At 59.3% G+C, this 21,121-nt stretch overlaps 1 protein-coding gene across 1 annotated transcript; it reads right to left on the bottom strand.

Annotated features, from left to right (window-relative positions):
- Window positions 1-661: 661 nt before the first annotated feature.
- LOC138101690 (diacylglycerol O-acyltransferase 1-like) lies at window positions 662-20,468 on the bottom strand (the record flags this gene model as incomplete). The annotated part of the gene is given in 10 exon segments (XM_068999466.1): window positions 662-765; window positions 3,922-3,958; window positions 3,960-3,991; window positions 8,985-9,116; window positions 9,214-9,319; window positions 9,429-9,481; window positions 9,596-9,681; window positions 12,590-12,630; window positions 15,320-15,407; window positions 20,296-20,468. Coding segments are annotated over 10 exon segments (852 nt in total), but the record flags the coding sequence as incomplete, so codon positions are not given.
- Window positions 20,469-21,121: the final 653 nt, after the last annotated feature.

Here is a 21,121-nt window from a genome sequence, read left to right on the forward strand (position 1 = left end):
CCCCCTCCAGGACCCCCCCAGGACCCCCAATCTCCCCCCAGGACCCCCAATTTCCCCCCCCAGGACCCCCAATCCCCTTCCAGGACCCCCCCAAGACCCCAAACCCCCCCTCCAGGACCCCCAATTTCCCCCCCTTGACACCAAATCCCCCTTCCAGGACCCCCCCAAGACCCCAAACCCCCCTCAGGACCCCCCCAGACCCCAATTCCCCCCCCAGGACCCCCAATTTCCCCCCCCCAGGACCCCCTCAAGACCCCCCCCCAGGACCCCCAATTTCCCCTCAGGACCCCCCCAAGACCCCAATCCCCCCCCAGGACCCCCAATTTCCCCTCAGGAACCCCCCCAAGACCCCAACCCCCCCCCAGGACCCCCAATTTCCCCCCTCAGGACCCCCAATCCCCCCTCAAGACCCCCAATTTCCCCCTCAGGACCCCCCCAGGACCCCCAAACCCCCCCTCCAGGACCCCCCAGACCCCAAATCCCCCCCCAGGACCCCCAAATCCCCCCTCCAGGACCCCCCCAAGACCCCAAATTCCCCCCCAGGACCCCCAATTTCCCCCCCCCAGGACCCCCAATTTCCCCTCAGGACCCCCCCAGGACCCCCAATCCCCCCTCAGGACCCCCTCAGGACCCCCAATTTCCCCCCCGGACCCCCCCTCACCATCTCGAAGAGGCGGCGCAGCAGGAAGCGCTTCCTGAGGCGGGGCGAGCGCGGGAAGTTGAGCTCGTAGCAAAGCGTGGGGGCCAGCAGGAAGTAATAGAGGTCTGGGGGGGCGGGGGGCACTCAGAGGGGGGGCTGCCACCCCCTGGGACCCCCAAAAACCTCCTGGGACCCCCAAAAACCCCTGGGACCCCCCAAAACCCCTGGGACCCCCCAAAACCCCCCCAAAGCCCCCTCAGTCGCTGCGGTAGGTGAGGGGGCCAGCAGGAAGTAATAGAGGTCTGGGGGGGCGGGGGGCACTCAGAGGGGGGGCTACCACCCCCTGGGACCCCCAAAAACCCCCTGGGACCCCCAAAACCTCCTGGGACCCCCCAAAAACCTCCTGGGACCCCCCAAAAACCCCTGGGACCCCCCAAAACCCCCCCAAAGCCCCCTCAGTCGCTGCGGTAGGTGAGGGGGCCAGCAGGAAGTAATAGAGGTCTGGGGGGGCGGGGGGCACTCAGAGGGGGGGGCTACCACCCCCTGGGACCCCCAAAAACCCCCTGGGACCCCCAAAACCTCCTGGGACCCCCCAAAAACCTCCTGGGACCCCCCAAAAACCCCTGGGACCCCCCAAAACCCCCCCAAAGCCCCCTCAGTCGCTGCGGTAGGTGAGGGGGCCAGCAGGAAGTAATAGAGGTCTGGGGGGGCGGGGGGCACTCAGAGGGGGGGGCTACCACCCCCTGGGACCCCCAAAAACCTCCTGGGACCCCCAAAACCTCCTGGGACCCCCAAAAACCCCCTGGGACCCCCCCAAAACCCCCCCAAAGCCCCCTCAGTCGCTGCGGTAGGTGAGGGGGCCAGCAGGAAGTAACAGAGGTCTGGGGGGGCGGGGGGCACTCAGAGGGGGGGCTACCACCCCCCTGGGACCCCCAAAAACCTCCTGGGACCCCCCAAAAACCCCCTGGGACCCCCCAAAAACCTCCTGGGACCCCCCAAAAACGTCCTGAGAGCCCCCAAAAGCCCCTGGGACCCCCCAAAGCCCCCCTGGGACCCCCCCAAAAACCCTGGGACCCCCCCAAGCCCCCCTGGGACCCCCCCCCAAAATCCCCCAGGACCCCCCAAAGCCCCCCAAAAACCCCCGGGAACCCCCCCCACAACCCCCAAAAACCTCCTGGGACCCCCCCAAAGCCCCCCTGGGACCCCCCAAAACCTCCTGGGACCCCCCCAAAACCCCCTGGGACCCCCCAAAAACCCCCCAAAAACCCCTGGGACCCCCCTGGGACCCCCCCCAAAACCCCCCAGGACCCCCCAAAGCCCCCCAAAAACCCCCGGGGACCCCCCCAAAACCCCCCTGGGACCCCCCAAAGCCCCCCTGGGACCCCCCCAAAACCCTCCTGGGACCCCCCAAAAACCCCCTGGGACCCCCCCAAAACGCCCTGGGACCCCCCAAAAACCCCCAAAAACCCCCTGGGACCCCCCAAAAACCCCCCGGGACCCCCCACAAACCCCCTGGGACCCCCCAAAGGCCCCCAAAACCCCCCGGGACCCCCTTAAGGCCTCCCAAAGCCCCCCTGGGACCCCCCCAAAAATCCCCCAAGACCCCTCAAAGGCCCCCAAAAACCCCTGGGACCCCCCCCAAAAACCCCCTGGGACCCCCCAAAGCCCCCAAAACCCCCTGGGACCCCCCAAAAACCCCCCAGGACCCCCCAAAGGCCCCCAAGACCCCCCGAAAAGCCCCAAAGCCCCCCTGGGACCCCCCAAAAACCTCCTGGGACCTCCTCAAAAACCTCCTGGGACTCCCAAAACCCCCTGGGACCCCCCAAAGGCCCCCAAAACCCCCTGGGACCCCCCCAAAAACCCCCTGGGACCCCCCCAAAACCCCCTGGGACCCCCCCAAAACGCCCTGGGACCCCCCAAAAACCCCCAAAAACCCCCTGGGACCCCCCAAAAACCTCCTGGGACCTCCCCAAAAACCCCCTGGGACCCCCCAAAAACCCCCTGGGACCCCCCAAAAGCCTCCTGGGACCCCCCCAAAAACCTCCTGGGACCCCCCCAAAAACCTCCCAGGACCCCCCCAAAGCCCCCCAAAACCCCCTGGGACCCCCCAGAAACCCCCCTGGGACCCCCCAAAAACCCCCCAAAAACCCCTGGGACCCCCCCCAAAACCCCCCAGGACCCCCCAAAGCCCCCCAAAGCCCCCCTGGGACCCCCCCAAAACCCTCCTGGGACCCCCCAAAAACCCCCTGGGACCCCCCCAAAACCCCCTGGGACCCCCCAAAATCCCCTGGGACCCCCCCAAAAACCCCCAAAGCCCCCCTGGGACCCCCCCAAAATCCCCTGGGACCCCCCAAAAACCCCCTGGGACCCCCCCAAAACCCCCTGGGACCCCCCAAAATCCCCTGGGACCCCCCCAAAAACCCCCAAAGCCCCCCTGGGACCCCCCCAAAATCCCCTGGGACCCCCCAAAAACCCCCAAAGCCCCCCTGGGACCCCCCCAAAACCCCCCAGGACCCCCCAAAGCCCCCCAAAAACCCCCGGGAACCCCCCCAAAACCCCCAGAGCCCCCCTGGGACCCCCCAAAAACCCCCCAAAAACCCCTGGGACTCTCCTGGGACCCCCCAAAAACCTCCTGGGACCCCCCCAAAACCCCCAAAACCCCCTGGGACCCCCCAAAAACCCCCTGGGACCCCCCAAAGCCCCCAGAGCCCCCCTGGGACCCCCCAAAAAACCCCCTGGGACTCCCCTGGGACCCCCCAAAAACCCCCAAAGCCCCCCTGGATCCCCCCAAAAACCCCCCAGGACCCCCAAAAAGCCCCCCAAAAACCCCTGGGATCCCCCCCAAAATCCCCAGAGCCCCCCTGGGACCCCCCAAAACCCCCCCAAAAACACCCTGGGACCCCCCCAAAAACCCCCAAAGCCCTGCTGGGACCCCCCACAAAGCCCCCCTGGGACCCCCCCCAAAATCCCTGGGAACCCCCCAAAGCCCCCCAAAACCCCCTGGGACCCCCCCAAAATCCCCCAAAGCCCCCCTGGGACCCCCCAAAAAGCCCTGGGACCCCCCCAAAGTCCCCCAAAACCCCCTGGGCCCCCCCTCAGGCCTCCCAAAGCCCCCCTGGGACCCCCCAAAAACCCCCTGGGACCCCCCCAAAGCCCCCCTGGGACCCCCCCAAAACCCCCCAAAAACCCCCCAGGACCCCCCCAGAGCCCCCCTACAACCCCCAAAAACCTCCTGGGACCCCCCAAAAACCCCCGGGACCCCCCAAAAGCCCCCCACTCACTGCGGTAGCTGAGGTTGTGCGGGTAGGAGACCTCACCGGGGCTGGGCAAGGGCACCGTTGGCTCTGGGGGCTGAGGGGGGCACAGGGGGCACAGGGGGCACAGGGGGCACAGGGGGGGCACAGGGGGCACAGGGGGGGCACAGGGGGGGCACAGGGGGGGCACAGGGGGGCACAGGGGGCACAGGGGGGCACAGGGGGGGCACAGGGGGGCACAGGGGGGGCACAGGGGGGGCACAGGGGGCACGGGGGGGGCACAGGGGGGCACAGGGGGGCACAGGGGGGCACAGGGGGCACAGGGGGCACAGGGGGCACAGGGGGGCACAGGGGGCACGGGGGGGGCACAGGGGGCACGGGGGGGGCACAGGGGGGGCACAGGGGGGGCACAGGGGGGGGCACAGGGGGGCACAGGGGGCACAGGGGGCACAGGGGGGGCACAGGGGGGCACAGGGGGGGCACAGGGGGGGCACAGGGGGCACAGGGGGGCACAGGGGGCACAGGGGGCACAGGGGGCACAGGGGGGCACAGGGGGCACGGGGGGGGCACAGGGGGCACGGGGGGGGCACAGGGGGGGCACAGGGGGGGGCACAGGGGGGCACAGGGGGCACAGGGGGCACAGGGGGGGCACAGGGGGGCACAGGGGGGGCACAGGGGGGGCACAGGGGGCACAGGGGGGCACAGGGGGGCACAGGGGGCACGGGGGGGGCACAGGGGGGGGCACAGGGGGCACAGGGGGGGGCACAGGGGGGGCACAGGGGGCACAGGGGGGGCACAGGGGGGGCACAGGGGGGCACAGGGGGCACAGGGGGGGGCACAGGGGGGGCACAGGGGGGGCACAGGGGGGCACAGGGGGGGCACAGGGGGGGCACAGGGGGGCACAGGGGGGGCACAGGGGGGCACAGGGGGCACAGGGGGGGCACAGGGGGCACAGGGGGATTTTGGGGTTCACTTTGTATTAAGTTCCACAAAAGGATAAAAACCCTCAAAAGAACAAATTGTTGTTTTTCTCTGAATTTTTTGAACATTTTGGGTGATTATTGGTGAAAATACCTTCAAAATGAACATTTTTTGTGACTATTGGTTAAAATACCTTCAAAACTTCAGGTTTTTAGTGACTATTGGTTAAAATATCTTTAAAATTTTGGGGTTTTAGTGACTATTAATTAAAATATCCCCAAAATTTCAGTTTTTAGTGATTATTGGTTAAAATACATTTAAAATTTGGGTTTTTGTGACTATTGGTTAAAATATCTTTAAAATTTTTGGGTTTTAGTGACTATTGGGTAAAACGTCTTTAAAATGAACATTTTTAGTAACTACTGGTTAAAATATCTTTAAAACTTCATTTTTTTAGTGACTATTGATTAAAATACCTTTAAAATCCCCGTTTTTAGTGACTATTGGTGAAAATACCTTTAAAATGAACATTTTTAGTAACTATTGGTTAAAATATCTTTAAATTTCAGTTTTTAGTGACTATTGGTTAAAAGATCTTTAAAATTTTGGGTTTTAGTGACTATTGGTTAAAATATCTCCAAAATTTCAGTTTTTAGTGATTATTGGTTAAAATACCTTTAAAATTTCAGATTTTAGTAACTATTGGTTAAAATATCTTTAAAACTTCAGTTTTTAGTGATTATTGGTGAAAATACCTTTAAAACTTCAATTTTTAGTGACTATTGGTTAAATTATCTTTAAAATCCACGTTTTTAGTGACTATTGGTGAAAATACCTTTAAAATTTGGGTTTTTAGTGACTATTGGTTAAAATATCTTTGAAACTTCAATTTTTAGTGACTATTGGTTAAAATATCTTTAAAACTTCAATTTTTAGTGACTATTGGTTAAAATACCTTTAAAATTTCGGGTTTTTAGTGACTATTGGTTAAAATACCTTTAAAATTTCAGTTTTTAGTAACAATCGGTTAAAATACCTCTAAAATTTCGGGTTTTTAGTGACTATTGGTGAAAATAGCCTTAAAATTTCGATTTTTAGCGACTACTGGTTAAAATATCTTTAAAATTTCTGTTTTTTGTGACTATTGGCTGGTACCTGCAGGGCCTCCCTCGGGGGGCTGGCATCGAGAAAAGGATAAAAAACACCCAAAGAACCAATTGTTGCTCTTTTCTAAAATTTTTTTCGGCATTTTTGGACCCCTCCACGTTTTGCAGGAAAAGGGGTTTGGGGGGATTGGACAGAGAATTCTGCATTTCCTGCAAGGGGTGTGGGAAAATGGGGGAAAAAGGGAAAATAAGGAATATTTTGAGGGATTATGGGTGAAAATAGCTTTAAATTTTTGGGTTTTTAGTGATTATTGGTGAAAATATCTTTAAAATTTCAGTTTTTAGAGACTATTGGTTAAAATATCTCCAAAATTTCAGTTTTTAGTGATTATTGGTTAAAATACATTTAAAATTTGGGTTTTTGTGACTATTGGTGAAAATACCTTTAAAATTTTTGGTTTTTAGTGATTATTGGTTAAAACACCTTTAAAATTTCGGGTTTTTAGTGATTATTGGTTAAAATACCTTTAAAATTTCAGATTTTAGTAACTATTGGTTAAAATATCTTTAAAACTTCAGTTTTTAGTGATTATTGGTGAAAATACCTTTAAAACTTCAATTTTTAGTGACTATTGGTTAAATTATCTTTAAAATCCACGTTTTTAGTGACTATTGGTGAAAATACCTTTAAAATTTGGGTTTTTAGTGACTATTGGTTAAAATATCTTTGAAACTTCAATTTTTAGTGACTATTGGTTAAAATATCTTTAAAACTTCAATTTTTAGTGACTATTGGTTAAAATACCTTTAAAATTTCAGTTTTTAGTAACTATTGCTTAAAAGATCTTTAAAATTTTGTGTTTTAGTGATTAATGGTGAAAATACCTTTAAAATTTCGGTTTTTAGTGATTATTGGCTAAAACACCTTTAAAATTTCAGGTTTTAGTGACTATTGGTTAAAATACCTTTAAAATTTCGGGTTTTTAGTAACTATTAATTAAAATACCTTTAAAATTCCGGGTTTTTAGTAACTCTTCATTAAAACCTCTTTAAAAAACCCACGTTCACGTTGCTAATTGCCCTCCCTCCTCCTCCTCCTCCTTCCTGCCTCACCTCGGTGCCTCAGTTTCCCCGCTACAACTCCACAGAAACCATCCCAAACCATGGAAACCCCAGCAAAAACCTGGGTTTAGCCGGGGACCCCCTCTGCCCTGAGGACAAACTCCATCTGTGGCCCAAGCAAAGCCCAGCCCAGGGCCAGCCCGGTACCTGCAGGGCCTCCCTCGGGGGGCTGGCATCGAGAAAAGGATAAAAAACACCCAAAGAACCAATTGTTGCTCTTTTCTAAAATTTTTTTCGGCATTTTTGGACCCCTCCACGTTTTGCAGGAAAAGGGGTTTGGGGGGATTGGACAGAGAATTCTGCATTTCCTGCAAGGGGTGTGGGAAAATGGGGGAAAAAGGGAAAATAAGGAACGTTTTGAGGGATTATTGGGGAAAATAGCTTTAAAATTTTGGGGTTTTAGTGATTATTGGTGAAAATATCTTTAAAATTTCAGTTTTTAGAGACTATTGGTTAAAATATCTCCAAAATTTCAGTTTTTAGTGATTATTGGTTAAAATACATTTAAATTTTCAGTTTTTAGGGACTATTGGTTAAAATACCTTTAAAATTTCAGTTTTTAGTGACTATTGTTGAAAATACCTTTAAAATTTCGGGCTTTTAGTAATTATTGGTGAAAATACCTTTAAAACATCAGTTTTTAGTGATTATTGGTTAAAATATCTTTAAAATTTCGGGTTTTAGTGACTATTGGTTAAAATACCTTTAAAATTTCGGGTTTTTAGTGACTATTGGTTAAAATACCTTTAAAATTTCGGGTTTTTAGTGACTATTGGTTAAAATACCTTTAAAATTTCAGTTTTTAGTAACAATCGGTTAAAATACCCCTAAAATGTCGGGTTTTTAGCGACTATTGGTGAAAATAGCCTTAAAATTTCGATTTTTAGCGACTACTGGTTAAAATATCTTTAAAATTTCCGGTTTTTGTGCCTATTGGCTGGTACCTGCAGGGCCTCCCTCGGGGGGCTGGCATCGAGAAAAGGATAAAAAACACCCAAAGAACCAATTGTTGCTCTTTTCTGAATTTTTTTTCGGCATTTTTGGACCCCTCCACGTTTTGCAGGAAAAGGGGTTTGGGGGGATTGGACAGAGAATTCTGCATTTCCTGCAAGGGGTGTGGGAAAATGGGGGAAAAAGGGAAAATAAGGAACGTTTTGAGGGATTATTGGGGAAAATAGCTTTAAATTTTTGGGTTTTTAGTGATTATTGGTGAAAATATCTTTAAAATTTCAGTTTTTAGTGATTATTGGTTAAAATATCTTTAAAATTTCGGGGTTTTAGTGATTATTGGTTAAAATACCTTTAAAATCCACGTTTTTAGTAATTATTGGTTAAAATATCTTTAAAATTTCAGTTTTTAGTAACTATTGGCTAAAATATCTTTAAAATTTCGGTTTTTAGTGATTATTGGCTAAAATATTTTTAAAATTTCAATTTTTAGTGATTATTGGTGAAAATATCTCCAAAATTTCAGTTTTTAGTGATTATTGGTGAAAATATCTTTAAAATCCACGTTTTTAGTGACTATTGGTTAAAATACCTTTAAAATTTTGGGGTTTTAGTGATTAATGGTGAAAATACCTTTAAAATTTCAGTTTTTAGTAACTATTGGTTAAAATATCTTTAAAATTTCAGTTTTTAGTGACTATTGGTTAAAATACCTTTAAAACTTCAATTTTTAGAGACTATTGGTGAAAATATCTTTAAAATTTCAGTTTTTAGTGACTATTGGTTAAAATACCTTTAAAATTTCGGGTTTTTAGTGACTATTGGTTAAAATACCTTTAAAATTTCAGTTTTTAGTAACAATCGGTTAAAATACCCCTAAAATGTCGGGTTTTTAGCGACTATTGGTGAAAATAGCCTTAAAATTTCGATTTTTAGCGACTACTGGTTAAAATATCTTTAAAATTTCCGTTTTTTGTGCCTATTGGCTGGTACCTGCAGGGCCTCCCTCGGGGGGTCTCGGGGGGCTTTTGGGGCCCCCCTGGCGGCACCACTTGTTGACGTCGCGGAAGGAGAAGAGCTTGAGGAAGAGGATGGTGTAGACGGCCAGGGCGAAGACGGCGCCCACTGTGGGGTGGAATGGGGTGAGAGAGGGGGTTCAGAAGGGGGTCCTCGAGGGGGTGCACCCCCAGTTGAAGCCCCCCCTCCCCTGCCCGGGGCTCACCCGGGGTGACGGAGGGCAGCAGCAGCACCACGGCCGCGGGGAAGCAGAGGATGCTCAGCAGGTTCAGGCCGTGCAGCGCCGCCCCCGCCGCCTCCGACAGCGTCCCCTGCGGCATCGAGGGGGGGTGGGAGGGGTCAGCGGGGCTGGGGGGCGCCCCAAAATCCTCGGGGGGGGTCACCCCGAAAGCCGCGAGAGCCGCCCAGCCCCCGGCTCACCGCTGCCAGGCGCCGCTCCAGCGCCAGGGCGACCGCGGCGAAGGCGTTGGCGACTGCGGGGGGGAAAGAAAAAAAAGGGGATTTGGGGGTGTTTTTGGGGTTTTGGGGGGGTCTGGGAAATGCTGGAGGTGCTCTGGGGGGGTTTGGGGGTGAGGGGGGGCACTCACTGATGACGAGGCAGGGGGCGGGCCAGCTGTAGGGGTCTTTGAGGAACAGCGAGACCACCTGGATGGGGTCCACCAGGATGCCGTACCTGGGGTGGGGTGGGGTGGGGAGGAGGCAGTGGTGGGACGCAGCCCCCCACCACCCCAAAAAAAAAAATAACACAGCCCAGAACGACCTAAAATAGCCCCCAAACAGCCCGAAAATAAGCCCCAAAGCAGCCTGAAAATAGCCCCCAAAACGGCCCGAAAATAACCCCCAAAGCAGCCTGAAAATAGCCCCCAAAACGGCCCGAAAATAACCCCCAAACAGCCCGAAAATAAGCCCCAAACAGCCTGAAAATAAGCCCCAAAACAGCCCGAAAATAAGCCCCAAACAGCCTGAAAATAAGCCCCAAACAGCCCGAAAATAAGCCCCAAACAGCCTGAAAATAAGCCCCAAACAGCCTGAAAATAAGCCCCAAACAGCCTGAAAATAGCCCCCAAACAGCCCGAAAATAGCCCCCAAACAGCCCGAAAATAAGCCCCAGAACACCCCGAAAATAACCTCCGAAACACCCCGAAAATAACCCCCAAAACATCCCAAAAATAACCCCCAAACAGCCCGAAAATAAGCCCCAAAACGGCCCGAAAATAAGCCCGAAAATAACCTCCAAAACACCCCGAAAATAACCCTCAAAACAGCCCAAAAATAACCGCAGGACACTCCAAAAATAACCCCTAAAACACCCCGAAAATAACCCCTAAAACACCCCGAAAATAACCCCCAAAACACCCCGAAAATAACCCCCAAAACACCCCAAAAATAACCGCCAAAACATTGCAAAATAACTGCGGGACAGCCCAAAACAGCCCAAAAATACCCTCCAAAACACCCCAAAAACAACCCCCAAAACATCCCAAAAATAACCCCAAAAAAAAACCCCTAAACACCCCAAAAACAACCGCAGGACACCCCGAAAATAACCCCCAAAACACCCCAATAATAACCGTGAGACACCCCAAAAATAACCCCCAAAACACCCCAATAATAACCGCGAGACACCCCAAAAATAACCCCCAAAACACCCCAATAATAACCGCGAGACACCCCAAAAATAATCCCCAAAACACCCCCAAAATAACCCCTAAAACATCCCAAAAGTACCCTCCAAAACACCCCAAAAAAACCTCCAAAACACCCCAAAAAAACCTGCGGGACACACCAAAAAAAACCCCAAAACATCCCAAAAATAACCCCCAAAACATCCCAAAAATAACTGCGGAACACCCCTAAAAATAACCCCCAAAACATCCCAAAAATAACCGCGGGACACCCCAAAAATAACCCCGGGGTACCCCAAAAATAACCCCCAAAGTAAGTCTGGGACACCCCAAAAAAACCCTCAAAAATAACCGCGGGACACCCCAAAAATAACCCCTAAAACATCCCAGAAATAACCCCAGGATACCCCAACAAAAAAAAAACCCAGAACACCCCAAAAATAATCCTGGGATACCCCAAAAAAAAAAACCCCAAAAGATCCCAAAATACCCCCAGGGCACCCACAAAAAGAACACCCAAAACATCCCAAAAATAACCCCTCAAAACACCCCAAAAATAACCCCCAGAACACCCCAAAAATACCCGCGGGATGCCCCCCAAAAAAACCAAAACACCGCAAAAAAAACACCCAAAACACCCCAAAAATAACCCCCAGAACACCCCAAAAATACCCCCGGGGGACACCCTCAGAAACAACCCCCAAAACCCCAAAAAATAACAGCAGGAAACCCTAAAAAAAAACCCCAAAAACCCAAAAAATACCCCCGGGACACCCCAAAACATCCCTTAGGACACCCCTAAAACCCCGAAACCCACCCCGGGACACCCCCAGACCCACCTGGGGACAGTGACACCCCCAGACCCCAAACTGGGGACAGTGACACCCCCAGACCCACCCTGGGGACAGTGACACCCCCAGACCCCACATTGGGGACAGTGACACCCCCAGACTCCCCTGGGGACAGTGACACCCCCAGACCCCACATTGGGGACAGTGACACCCCCAGACCCCCCTGGGGACAGAGACACCCCCAGACCCACATTGGGGACAGTGACACCCCCAGACCCACACTGGGGACAGTGACACCCCCAGACCCCCCTGGGGACAGTGACACCCCCAGACCCACATTGGGGACAGTGACACCCCCAGACCCACCCTGGGGACAGTGACACCCCCAGACCCACATTGGGGACAGTGACACCCCCAGACTCCCCTGGGGACAGTGACACCCCCAGACCCCACATTGGGGACAGTGACACCCCCAGACCCACCCTGGGGACAGTGACACCCCCAGACCCACATTGGGGACAGTGACACCCCCAGACCCACCCTGGGGACAGTGACACCCCCAGACCCACTCTGGGGACAGTGACACCCCCAGACCCACATTGGGGACAGTGACACCCCCAGACTCCCCTGGGGACAGTGACACCCCCAGACCCACATTGGGGACAGTGACACCCCCAGACTCCCCTGGGGACAGTGACACCCCCAGACCCACCCTGGGGACAGTGACACCCCCAGACCCCACACTGGGGACAGTGACACCCCCAGACCCACCCTGGGGACAGTGACACCCCCAGACCCCCCTGGGGACAGTGACACCCCCAGACCCCACCCTGGGGACAGTGACACCCCCAGACCCCACATTGGGGACAGTGACACCCCCAGACCCCAAACTGGGGACAGTGACACCCCCAGACCCCACAATGGGGACAGTGACACCCCCAGACCCACATTGGGGACAGTGACACCCCCAGCCCCACCCTGGGGACAGTGACACCCCCAGACCCCACAATGGGGACAGTGACACCCCCAGACCCCCCTGGGGACAGTGACACCCCCAGACCCACATTGGGGTCAGTGACACCCCCAGACCCCAAACTGGGGACAGTGACACCCCCAGACCCACATTGGGGTCAGTGACACCCCCAGACCCCCGGTCCCCCCTCACTTGATGAGGTTCTCCAGGAAGAGCCGCGCGTTGCTCAGCACCTGCAGGGGACATGGGGGGGACACGGGGGGGGACATGGGGGGGACACGGGGGGTCACAGAGGGGTCCCAGGGGGGTCCCCAACCCCTCGCAGCCCTTTGGGGACCGCCCGGTGTCACCCCGCTGTCACCCCGGGGGGGCTGTTGCGTCACTGGGGCTGTGCCGGGGTGGTGACACGGCCTGAGTCACCGGGGCCACCTCGGGGTGTGCAACCGCCCTGGGGACAGGGGCGGGGGTCCCAGCGTCACCCCAGGGTCACCCCAGTGCCACCATGAGGACTCTGGATCCACCTTTGGGACAGGGACGGGGTCCCAGGGTCACCCCAGGGGCTCTGGACCCACCTTGGGGACAGGGACGGGGTCCCAGTGTCACCCCTGTGTCACCCCAGGGTCACCATGGGGGCTCTGGGTCCATCTTGGGGACAGGGACGGGGTCCCAGGGTCACCCCAGGGTCACCCCAGGGTCACCCCAGGGTCACCATGGGGGCTCAGGACCCCTCTTGGGGACAGGGACAGGGTCCCAGGGTCACCCCAGGGTCACCATGAGGGCTCTGGACCCACCTTGGGGACAGGGACGGGGTCCCAGTGTCACCCCTGTGTCACCCCAGGGTCACCACGGGGGCTCTGGGTCTGTCTTGGGGACAGGGATGGGGACCCAGGGTCACCCCAGGGTCACCCCAGGGTCACCATGGGGGCTCTGGACCCCTACTGGGGACAGGAATGGGGTCCCAGGGTCACCCCGGGGTCACCACGGGGACTCTGGACGCCCCTTGGGGACAGGGTCCCAGGGTCACCCCAGGGTCACCATGAGGGCTCTGGACACCCCTTGGGGACAGGGGCGGGGTCCCAGGGTCACCCCAGGGTCACCCCAGGGTCACCCCAGGGTCACCATGGGGGCTCTGGACCCCTACTGGGGACAGGGACGGGGTCCCAGTGTCACCCCAGTGCCACCATGGGGGCTCTGGACACCCCTTGGGGACAGGGACGGGGTCCCAGGGTCACCCCAGGGGCTCTGGACCCACCTTGGGGACAGGGGCGGGGTCCCAATGTCACCCCAGGGTCACCCCAGGGTCACCATGAGGGCTCTGGACCCCCCTTGGGGACAGGGATGGGGTCCCAGTGTCACCCCAGGGTCACCCCAGGGTCACCACGGGGGCTCTGGACCCCCCTTGGGGACAGGGACGGGGTCCCAGTGTCACCCCAGGGTCACCCCAGGGTCACCATGAGGGCTCTGGATCCACCTTGGGGACAGGGATGGGGTCCCAGGGTCACCCCAGGTGCTCTGGACCCACCTTGGGGACAGGGGCGGGGTCCCAGTGTCACCCCAGGGTCACCCCAGTGCCACCACGGGGGCTCTGGGCCTGTCTTGGGGACAGGGATGGGGTCCCAGTGTCACCCCAGGGTCACCATGAGGGCTCTGGACCCCTCTTGGGGACAGGGATGGGGTCCCAGGGTCACCCCGGGGTCACCCCAGGGTCACCATGAGGGCTCTGGACACCCCTTGGGGACAGGGGCAGGGTCCCAGTGTCACCCCAGGGTCACCCCAGGGTCACCCCAGGGGCTCTGGACCCCTCTTGGGGACAGGGACGGGTTCCCAGTGTCACCCCAGGGTCACCATGGGGGCTCTGAACCCCTCTTGGGGACAGGGATGGGGTCCCAGGGTCACCCCAGGGGCTCTGGACCCCTCTTGGGGACAGGGATGGGGTCCCAGGGTCACCCCAGGGTCACCACGGGGACTCTGGACACCCCTTGGGGACAAGGATGGGGTCCCAGTGTCACCCCAGGGTCACCATGGGGGCTCTGGGTCCATCTTGGGGACAAGGATGGGGTCCCAGTGTCACCCCAGGGTCACCATGGGGGCTCTGGACCCACCTTGGGGACAGGAGTGGAGTCCCAGGGTCACCCCTGTGTCACCCCAGGGTCACCATGGGGGCTCTGGGTCTGTCTTGGGGACAGGGACGGGGTCCCAGGGTCACCCCAGGGTCACCCCGGGATCACCACGGGGTCACCACGGGGACTCTGGATGCCCCTTGGGACAGGGATGGGGTCCCAGGGTCACCCCAGGGTCACCCCAGGGTCACCCCAGGGTCACCCCAGGGTCACCATGGGGGCTCTGGACCCCTACTGGGGACAGGGACGGGGTCCCAGTGTCACCCCAGTGCCACCATGGGGGCTCTGGACACCCCTTGGGGACAGGGACGGGGTCCCAGTGTCACCCCAGGGTCACCCCAGGGTCACCATGAGGGCTCTGGACCCCCCTTGGGGACAGGGACGGGGTCCCAGTGTCACCCCAGGGTCACCCCAGGGTCACCCCAGGGTCACCATGAGGGCTCTGGACCCCCCCTTGGGGACAGGGACGGGGTCCCAGTGTCCCCCCGGTGTCACCGGAGCCACGTCCCTGTCCCCTTTTAACCACACTAAACCCCCCCCCCGCGGAAGTCCCCTCGCCATCCGGACGCGACTATCGCGACACGAGGGGCTCTATCGCGACACGAGGGGCTCTATCGCGACACGAGGGGCTCTATCGCGACACGAGGGGCTCTATCGCGATGGGAACAGCCCTGTCCCGCCCCTCCCCCCTCCCCTCCCCAGCGTGGTGACGTCACAGCAGCGGCTCCCATTAACCCGGAAGTGGCCGCGGGGCGATCTGGGCGGGGCTATCGCGACACGAGGGGGGACTATCGCGACTCACCAGCATCACGACGCACCAGTTGAGCACCCCCCGGTAGTTGCTGTAGCCGCTGGCCGAGCTCAGCAGCGACTCCTGCACCTTGTGACACCTGGGGACAATTTGGGGACAATCAGTGGGGGCGGGGGGGACACCCCCAAACCCCCCCAGGGGTGGGCGGGGGGCACCCAGAGGGGTCCCCAAAGTTTGGGGCCACCCCCCGGGGGGTGACAGGGGTGTCACAGGAGGGGACAGGGCGGTGGCAGTGCCAGGTCCGGGTCCAGAGTCCCGTCCCCGATAAGATAGGGGGTAATTAAGGAGTAATTAGGGCGTGATTAGGGGGGGTGCAGGGGGTCAGGGACGTGCCCCGAGGGGGGGGTGGGGATGGGGGGGGGGGGTCACCAGGGCAGGGTCACCCCCTGAATCCCCCCCCCCTTTGGGGTGGCCCTGAGCGAGTTTGGGGTGGCCCTGGGGGGATTTGGGGTGGCCCTGGGGGGGTTTGGGGTGACCCGGGGGGGGTTTTGGGGCGGCCCTAAGTGAGTTTGGGGTGACACTGGGGAGGTTTGGGGTGGCCCTAAGTGAATTTGGGGTCACCCTAGGGGGGGTTTGGGGTGGCCCTGGGGAGGTTTGGAGTGGCCCTAAGCGTGTTTGGGGTGGCCCTGGGGGGTTTTGGGGTGACACTGGGGAGGTTTGGAATGGCCCTAAGTGAGTTTGGGGTGACACTGGGGAGGTTTGGGGTGACCCTATAAGTGAGTTTGGGGTGGCCCTGGGGGAGTTCGGGTGGCCCTAGAGGAGTTTGGGGTGGCCCTGGGGAGGTTTGGAATGGCCCTGGGGAGGTTTGGGGTGGCCCTAAGTGAGTTTGGGGAGACCCTAGGGGGGGGTTTGGGGTGGCCCTGGGGGAGTTTGGGTGGCCCTGAGTGAGTTTGGGGTGGCCCTGGGGAAGTTTGGAATGGCCCTAAGTGAGTTTGGGGTGGCCCTAGGGGGGTTTGGGGTGACACTGGGGAGGTTTGGGGTGACCCGGGGGGGGTTTTGGGGTGGCCCTAAGTGAATTTGGGGTCACCCTAGGGGGGGTTTGGGGTGGCCCTGGGGAGGTTTGGAATGGCCCTGGGGAGGTTTGGGGTGACACTGGGGAGGTTTGGGGTGGCCCTAAGTGAGTTTGGGGTGACACTGGGGAGGTTTGGGGTGGCCCTATAAGTGAGTTTGGGGTGGCCCTGGGGGGGGTTGCGGTGGCCCTGGGGGAGTTCGGGTGGCCCTGGGGGAGTTTGGGGTGGCCCTGGGGAGGTTTGGAATGGCCCTGGGGAGGTTTGGGGTGGCCCTAAGTGAGTTTGGGGTGGCCCTGGGGGAGCTTTGGGGTGGCACTGGGGGAGCTTTGGGGTGGCCCTAAGTGAGTTTGGGGTGGCCCTGGGGGGGTTTGGGGTGGCCCTGGGGAAGGTTTGGGGTGGCCCTAAGTGAGTTTGGGGTGACCCTAGGGGGGGTTTGGGGTGGCCCTAAGTGAGTTTGGGGTGACCCTAGGGGGGGTTTGGGGTGGCCCTAAGTGAGTTTGGGGTGGCCCTGGGAAGGTTTGGGGTGACACTGGGGAGGTTTGGGGTGACCCTAGGGGGGTTTTGGGGTGACCCTAGGGGGGGTTTTGTGGTGACCCTAGGGGGGGTTTTTGGGGTGGCCCTAAGTGAGTTTGGAGTGACCCTGGGGGAGTTTGGGGTGGCACTGGGAGTTTTAGGGTGGCCCTAAATGAATTTAGGATGACCCTAGGGGGGGGTTGGGGTGGCCTTGGGGGGGGGGGGGGTTGGGGTGGGGTTTGGGGTGGCCCTGGGGGGGGGTTGGGGTGGCCCTAAGTGAGTTTGGGGTGGTCCTGGGGGGTTTTGGGGTGACCCTGGGGGAGTTTGGGGTGACCCTGGGGAGGTTTGGGGTGGCCCTAAGCGAGTTTGGGGTGACCCTAAGTGAGTCTGGGGTGGTCCTGGGGGGTTTTGGGGTGACCCTGGAGGAGGTTTGGAATGGCCCTAAGCGAGTTTGGGGTGGCCCTAAGTGAGTTTGGGGTGGCCCTGGGGGCTTTTTGGGTGACCCGGGGGGAGCTTGGGGTGACCCTGGGGGAGGTTTGGGGTGGCCCTGGGGGGGTTTGAGGTGGTCCGGGGCGGTTTTTGGGGTGGCCCTAAGTGAGTTTGGGGTGACCTTGGGGAGGTTTGGAGTGACCCTGGGGGAGTTTGGGGTGGCCTTGGGGAGTTTTGGGGTGGCCCGGGGGGGGGGGGTTGGGGTGGCCCTAAGTGAGTTTGGGGTGGTCCTGGGGGGTTTTTGGGTGACCCTGGGGGAGGTTTGGAGTGGCCCTAAGCGAGTTTGGGGTGGCCCTGGGGGGTTTTGGGGTGGCTCTGGGGGAGTTTTGGGTGGCCCTGGGGGTGTTTGGGGTGCCCCTGGATTGGGGCACCCAGGTGGGACCCCTTTGGGGACCCCAACCATGGGCAGGGACAGGGGAACCTCGCTGGGGACCCCAAACGGGAGCAGGGGACACCCCAAAGGGCTGGGGACAAGGGGGACCCCCCTCCAAGGGACCCCAATTGAGAGCAGGGGACAGGGGAACCTCACTGGGGACCCCAACCAGGGGCAGGGGACCCCAAAAACAATGAGAGGAGATCCCAAACCGGGGACAGGGGGACACCCCAAAAACAGGGCCAGGGGACAATGGGACCCTCCCAGGGACCTTAGTCAGGAGCAGGGGAGGGGGGACCCCAAAACCGAGGAGAGGGGACCCCAACCAGGGACAGGGGACATCGGGACCCCCCTCTAAGGGACCCCAACCAGGAGACAGGGGGACACCCCAAAAACAGGGCCAGGGGGACCCTCCTGGGGATCCCCTGGGACAGGGAACCCCAAAGAGGGACAAGGAACCCCCACCACGGGACAGTGGGACCCCCCTGGGGACCCCAAACAGGGACAGAGGGACAGTGGGACCCCTCTGGGGACCCCAAACAGGGACAGGGGACAGTGGGACCCCCCTGGGGACCCCAAACAGGGACAGAGGGACACCCCAAAAACAGGGCCAGGGGGACCCTCCTGGGGATCCCCCAGGGCAGGGAACCCCAAACAGGGACAAGGGACCCCCATCAAGGGACAGTGGGACCCCCCTGGGGACCCCAAACAGGGACAAGGGACCCCCATCAAGGGACAGTGGGACCCCCCTGGGGACCCCAACCAGGGACAGGGGACAGTGGGACCCTCCTGGGGACCCCAAACAGGGACAGAGGGACACCCCAAAAACGGGGCCAGGGGGACCCTCCTGGGGATCCCCCAGGACAGGGAACCCCAAACAGGGACAAGGGACCCCCACCACGGGACAGTGGGACCCCCCTGGGGACCCCAACCAGGGACAGAGGGACAGTGGGACCCTCCTGGGGACCCCAAACAGGGACAGAGGGACACCCCAAAAACAGGGCCAAGGGGACCCTCCTGGGGATCCCCCGGGGCAGGGAACCCCAAACAGGGACAAGGGACCCCCACCAAGGGACAGTGGGACCCCAAACAGGGACACGGGACAGTGGGACCCTCCTGGGGACCCCCAAACAGGGACAGGGGACAGTGGGACCCCCCCACCAAGGGACAGGCGGACCCCAAACCAGAAACAGCCACTGCTGGGGGATGGGGGAGGGTCACAACCCCGCGCCCCTCCCCAAAAGAGCCCCCCCCCCCCATACCCCGTGGGCACAAGGGGGGGGTCAGGACCCCCTGGCACAGGGACACGGGGGTGGCACGGGGGGGGTCGGGGCCGCCCCGCGCCCGTCCCGGCGGTGTCGCAACCGGGAGTGGCGGGGCAGGGTTGGGACATCGCCCCGGGACACGGGGACAGGGGGCACCGGGGACAGGGACACGGGGACAGGGGGCACGGGGACCCCAGGGACAGCGGGGTGGCACAGGGAAACGGGGGAGGGGGCACGGGGAGAGGGACCCCCGGGAAAAGGGGGGGGGACACAGGGACAAGGGGACAGCGGGGGGACACAGAAAAGCAGGACCTGGGTGGGGGGAGGGGGATCCCCAGTGTCCCTGACCCGGGGGGGGTCCCTGGGGGTCCCGAGTGTGGCAGGCGCAGCCGGGGGGGGGGGGTCCCCAGTGTCCCCAAAAAGGGGGGGAGGGGTCTCGAGTATCCGGTTGCAATCTGAGAGGGGGGGTCCCTGAGGGTCCCGAGTGTCCCCAAGGTGAGGGCGGGGGGGGGGGTCCCAAACGTCTCCAGACAGGGGAAGGGGGGTCCTGAGTGTCCGGTTCCAACCTGAGGGGGGGGTCCCTGAGGGTCCCGAGTGTCCCAGGCCCAGCCGAGGGGGGTCCCGAATGTCCCCAGAAAGGGAAAGGGGGGGGGGTTCCGAGTGTCCCGCTCCCAACCTGAAGGGGGGGGGGGTCCCTGAGGGTCCCCAGTGTCCCGCTCTCAACATGAGGGGGTTCCCCGAGGGTCCCGAGTGTCCCCAAGGTGAGGGGGGGAACTCCCGAGTGTCCCGCTCCCCTCAGGGGAGGGCGGTCCCTGAGGGTCCCCAGTGTCCCCAAGGTGAGGGGGGGGAGTCCCGAGTGTCCCGCTCCCAACCTGAGGGGGGTCCCTGAGGGTCCCCAGTGTCCCGCTCTCAACATGAGGGGGATCCCCGAGGGTCCCGAGCGTCCCAGGCCCAACCGGGGGGGGTCCCGAATGTCCCCAGAAAGGGAAAGGGGGAGTCCCGAGTGTCCCGCTCTCAACCTGAGGGGGGGTCCCTGAGGGTCCCGAGTGTCCCCAAGGTGAGGGGGGGGACTCCCGAGTGTCCCGCTCCCAACCTGAGGGGGGTCCCTGAGGGTCCCCAGTGTCCCGCTCTCAACATGAGGGGGTTCCCCGAGGATCCCGAGCGTCCCAGGCCCAACCGGGGGGAGGGTCCCAAATGTCCCCAGACAGGGCAAGGGGGGTCCTGAGTGTCCGCTCCCGACCTGAGGGGGGTGGGTCCCTGAGGGGTCCCGCTCCCGGCGTGAGGGGAGGGTCCGCTTTCCCGCGCTGGGCCCGTTACCTGAAGTCTCCGGCGGGGTCATCGGCGCTGTCGCCGTGAGCGGGGGCGGGTGAAGCTTTCGAGGGTCCCCCCCGACGCCTGCGGGCCCCCCCGTTGCCCCCGCCGGGGGTCGAGGCTCCGCCGCTGTCGCCCCCCGGGGCCGCGGCCCCCGCGCTGCCCCCGCGCTCGCCCATCTGGGCCCGGCCCGGCCGCGCCCGCCCTTTGTAACCTGGCAACGCCCCGCCCACACGCCTTCACCAATGGCGGCGCAGAGCGGGCCGTGATGGGCGGGGAGAGCGGCCAATAGAAAGAGAGTGCGGGGAAAGTGGAGCCAATGGGAAGGGGAGGTGGGTTGAGGAGCGGCCAATGGGAGAGCGGGAAGCGCAGAGGGGAGGGGCGGAGCGGAATGGGGTTTTGGGGGTTGGGGGAATTGGGGGGGGAATTGGGGGGAGATTTGGGGGGATTTGGGAAGGTTTGGGGGGATTTGGGGGGGATTTGGGAAGGTTTGGGGGGGTTTGGGGGGATATGGGATGGTTTGGGGGGATTTGGGGGGGATTTGGGAAGGTTTGGGGGGGATTTGGGGGGATTTGGGAAGGTTTGGGGGGATTTGGGGGGATTTGGGATGGTTTGGGGGGATTTGGGAAGGTTTGGGGGAGATTTGGGGGGATTTGGGATGGTTTGGGGGGGATTTGGGAAGGTTTGGGGGGATTTGGGATGGTTTGGGGGGGATTTGGGAAGGTTTGGGGGGACTTGGGGGGAGATTTGGGAAGGTTTGGGGGAATTTGGGGGAGATTTGGAAAGGTTTGGGGGATTTGGGGGGGTTTGGGAAGGTTTGGGTGGATTTGGG

Source organism: Aphelocoma coerulescens, unplaced genomic scaffold (genome assembly GCF_041296385.1).
Source record: "Aphelocoma coerulescens isolate FSJ_1873_10779 unplaced genomic scaffold, UR_Acoe_1.0 HiC_scaffold_412, whole genome shotgun sequence".
NCBI lineage: Eukaryota > Metazoa > Chordata > Aves > Passeriformes > Corvidae > Aphelocoma > Aphelocoma coerulescens.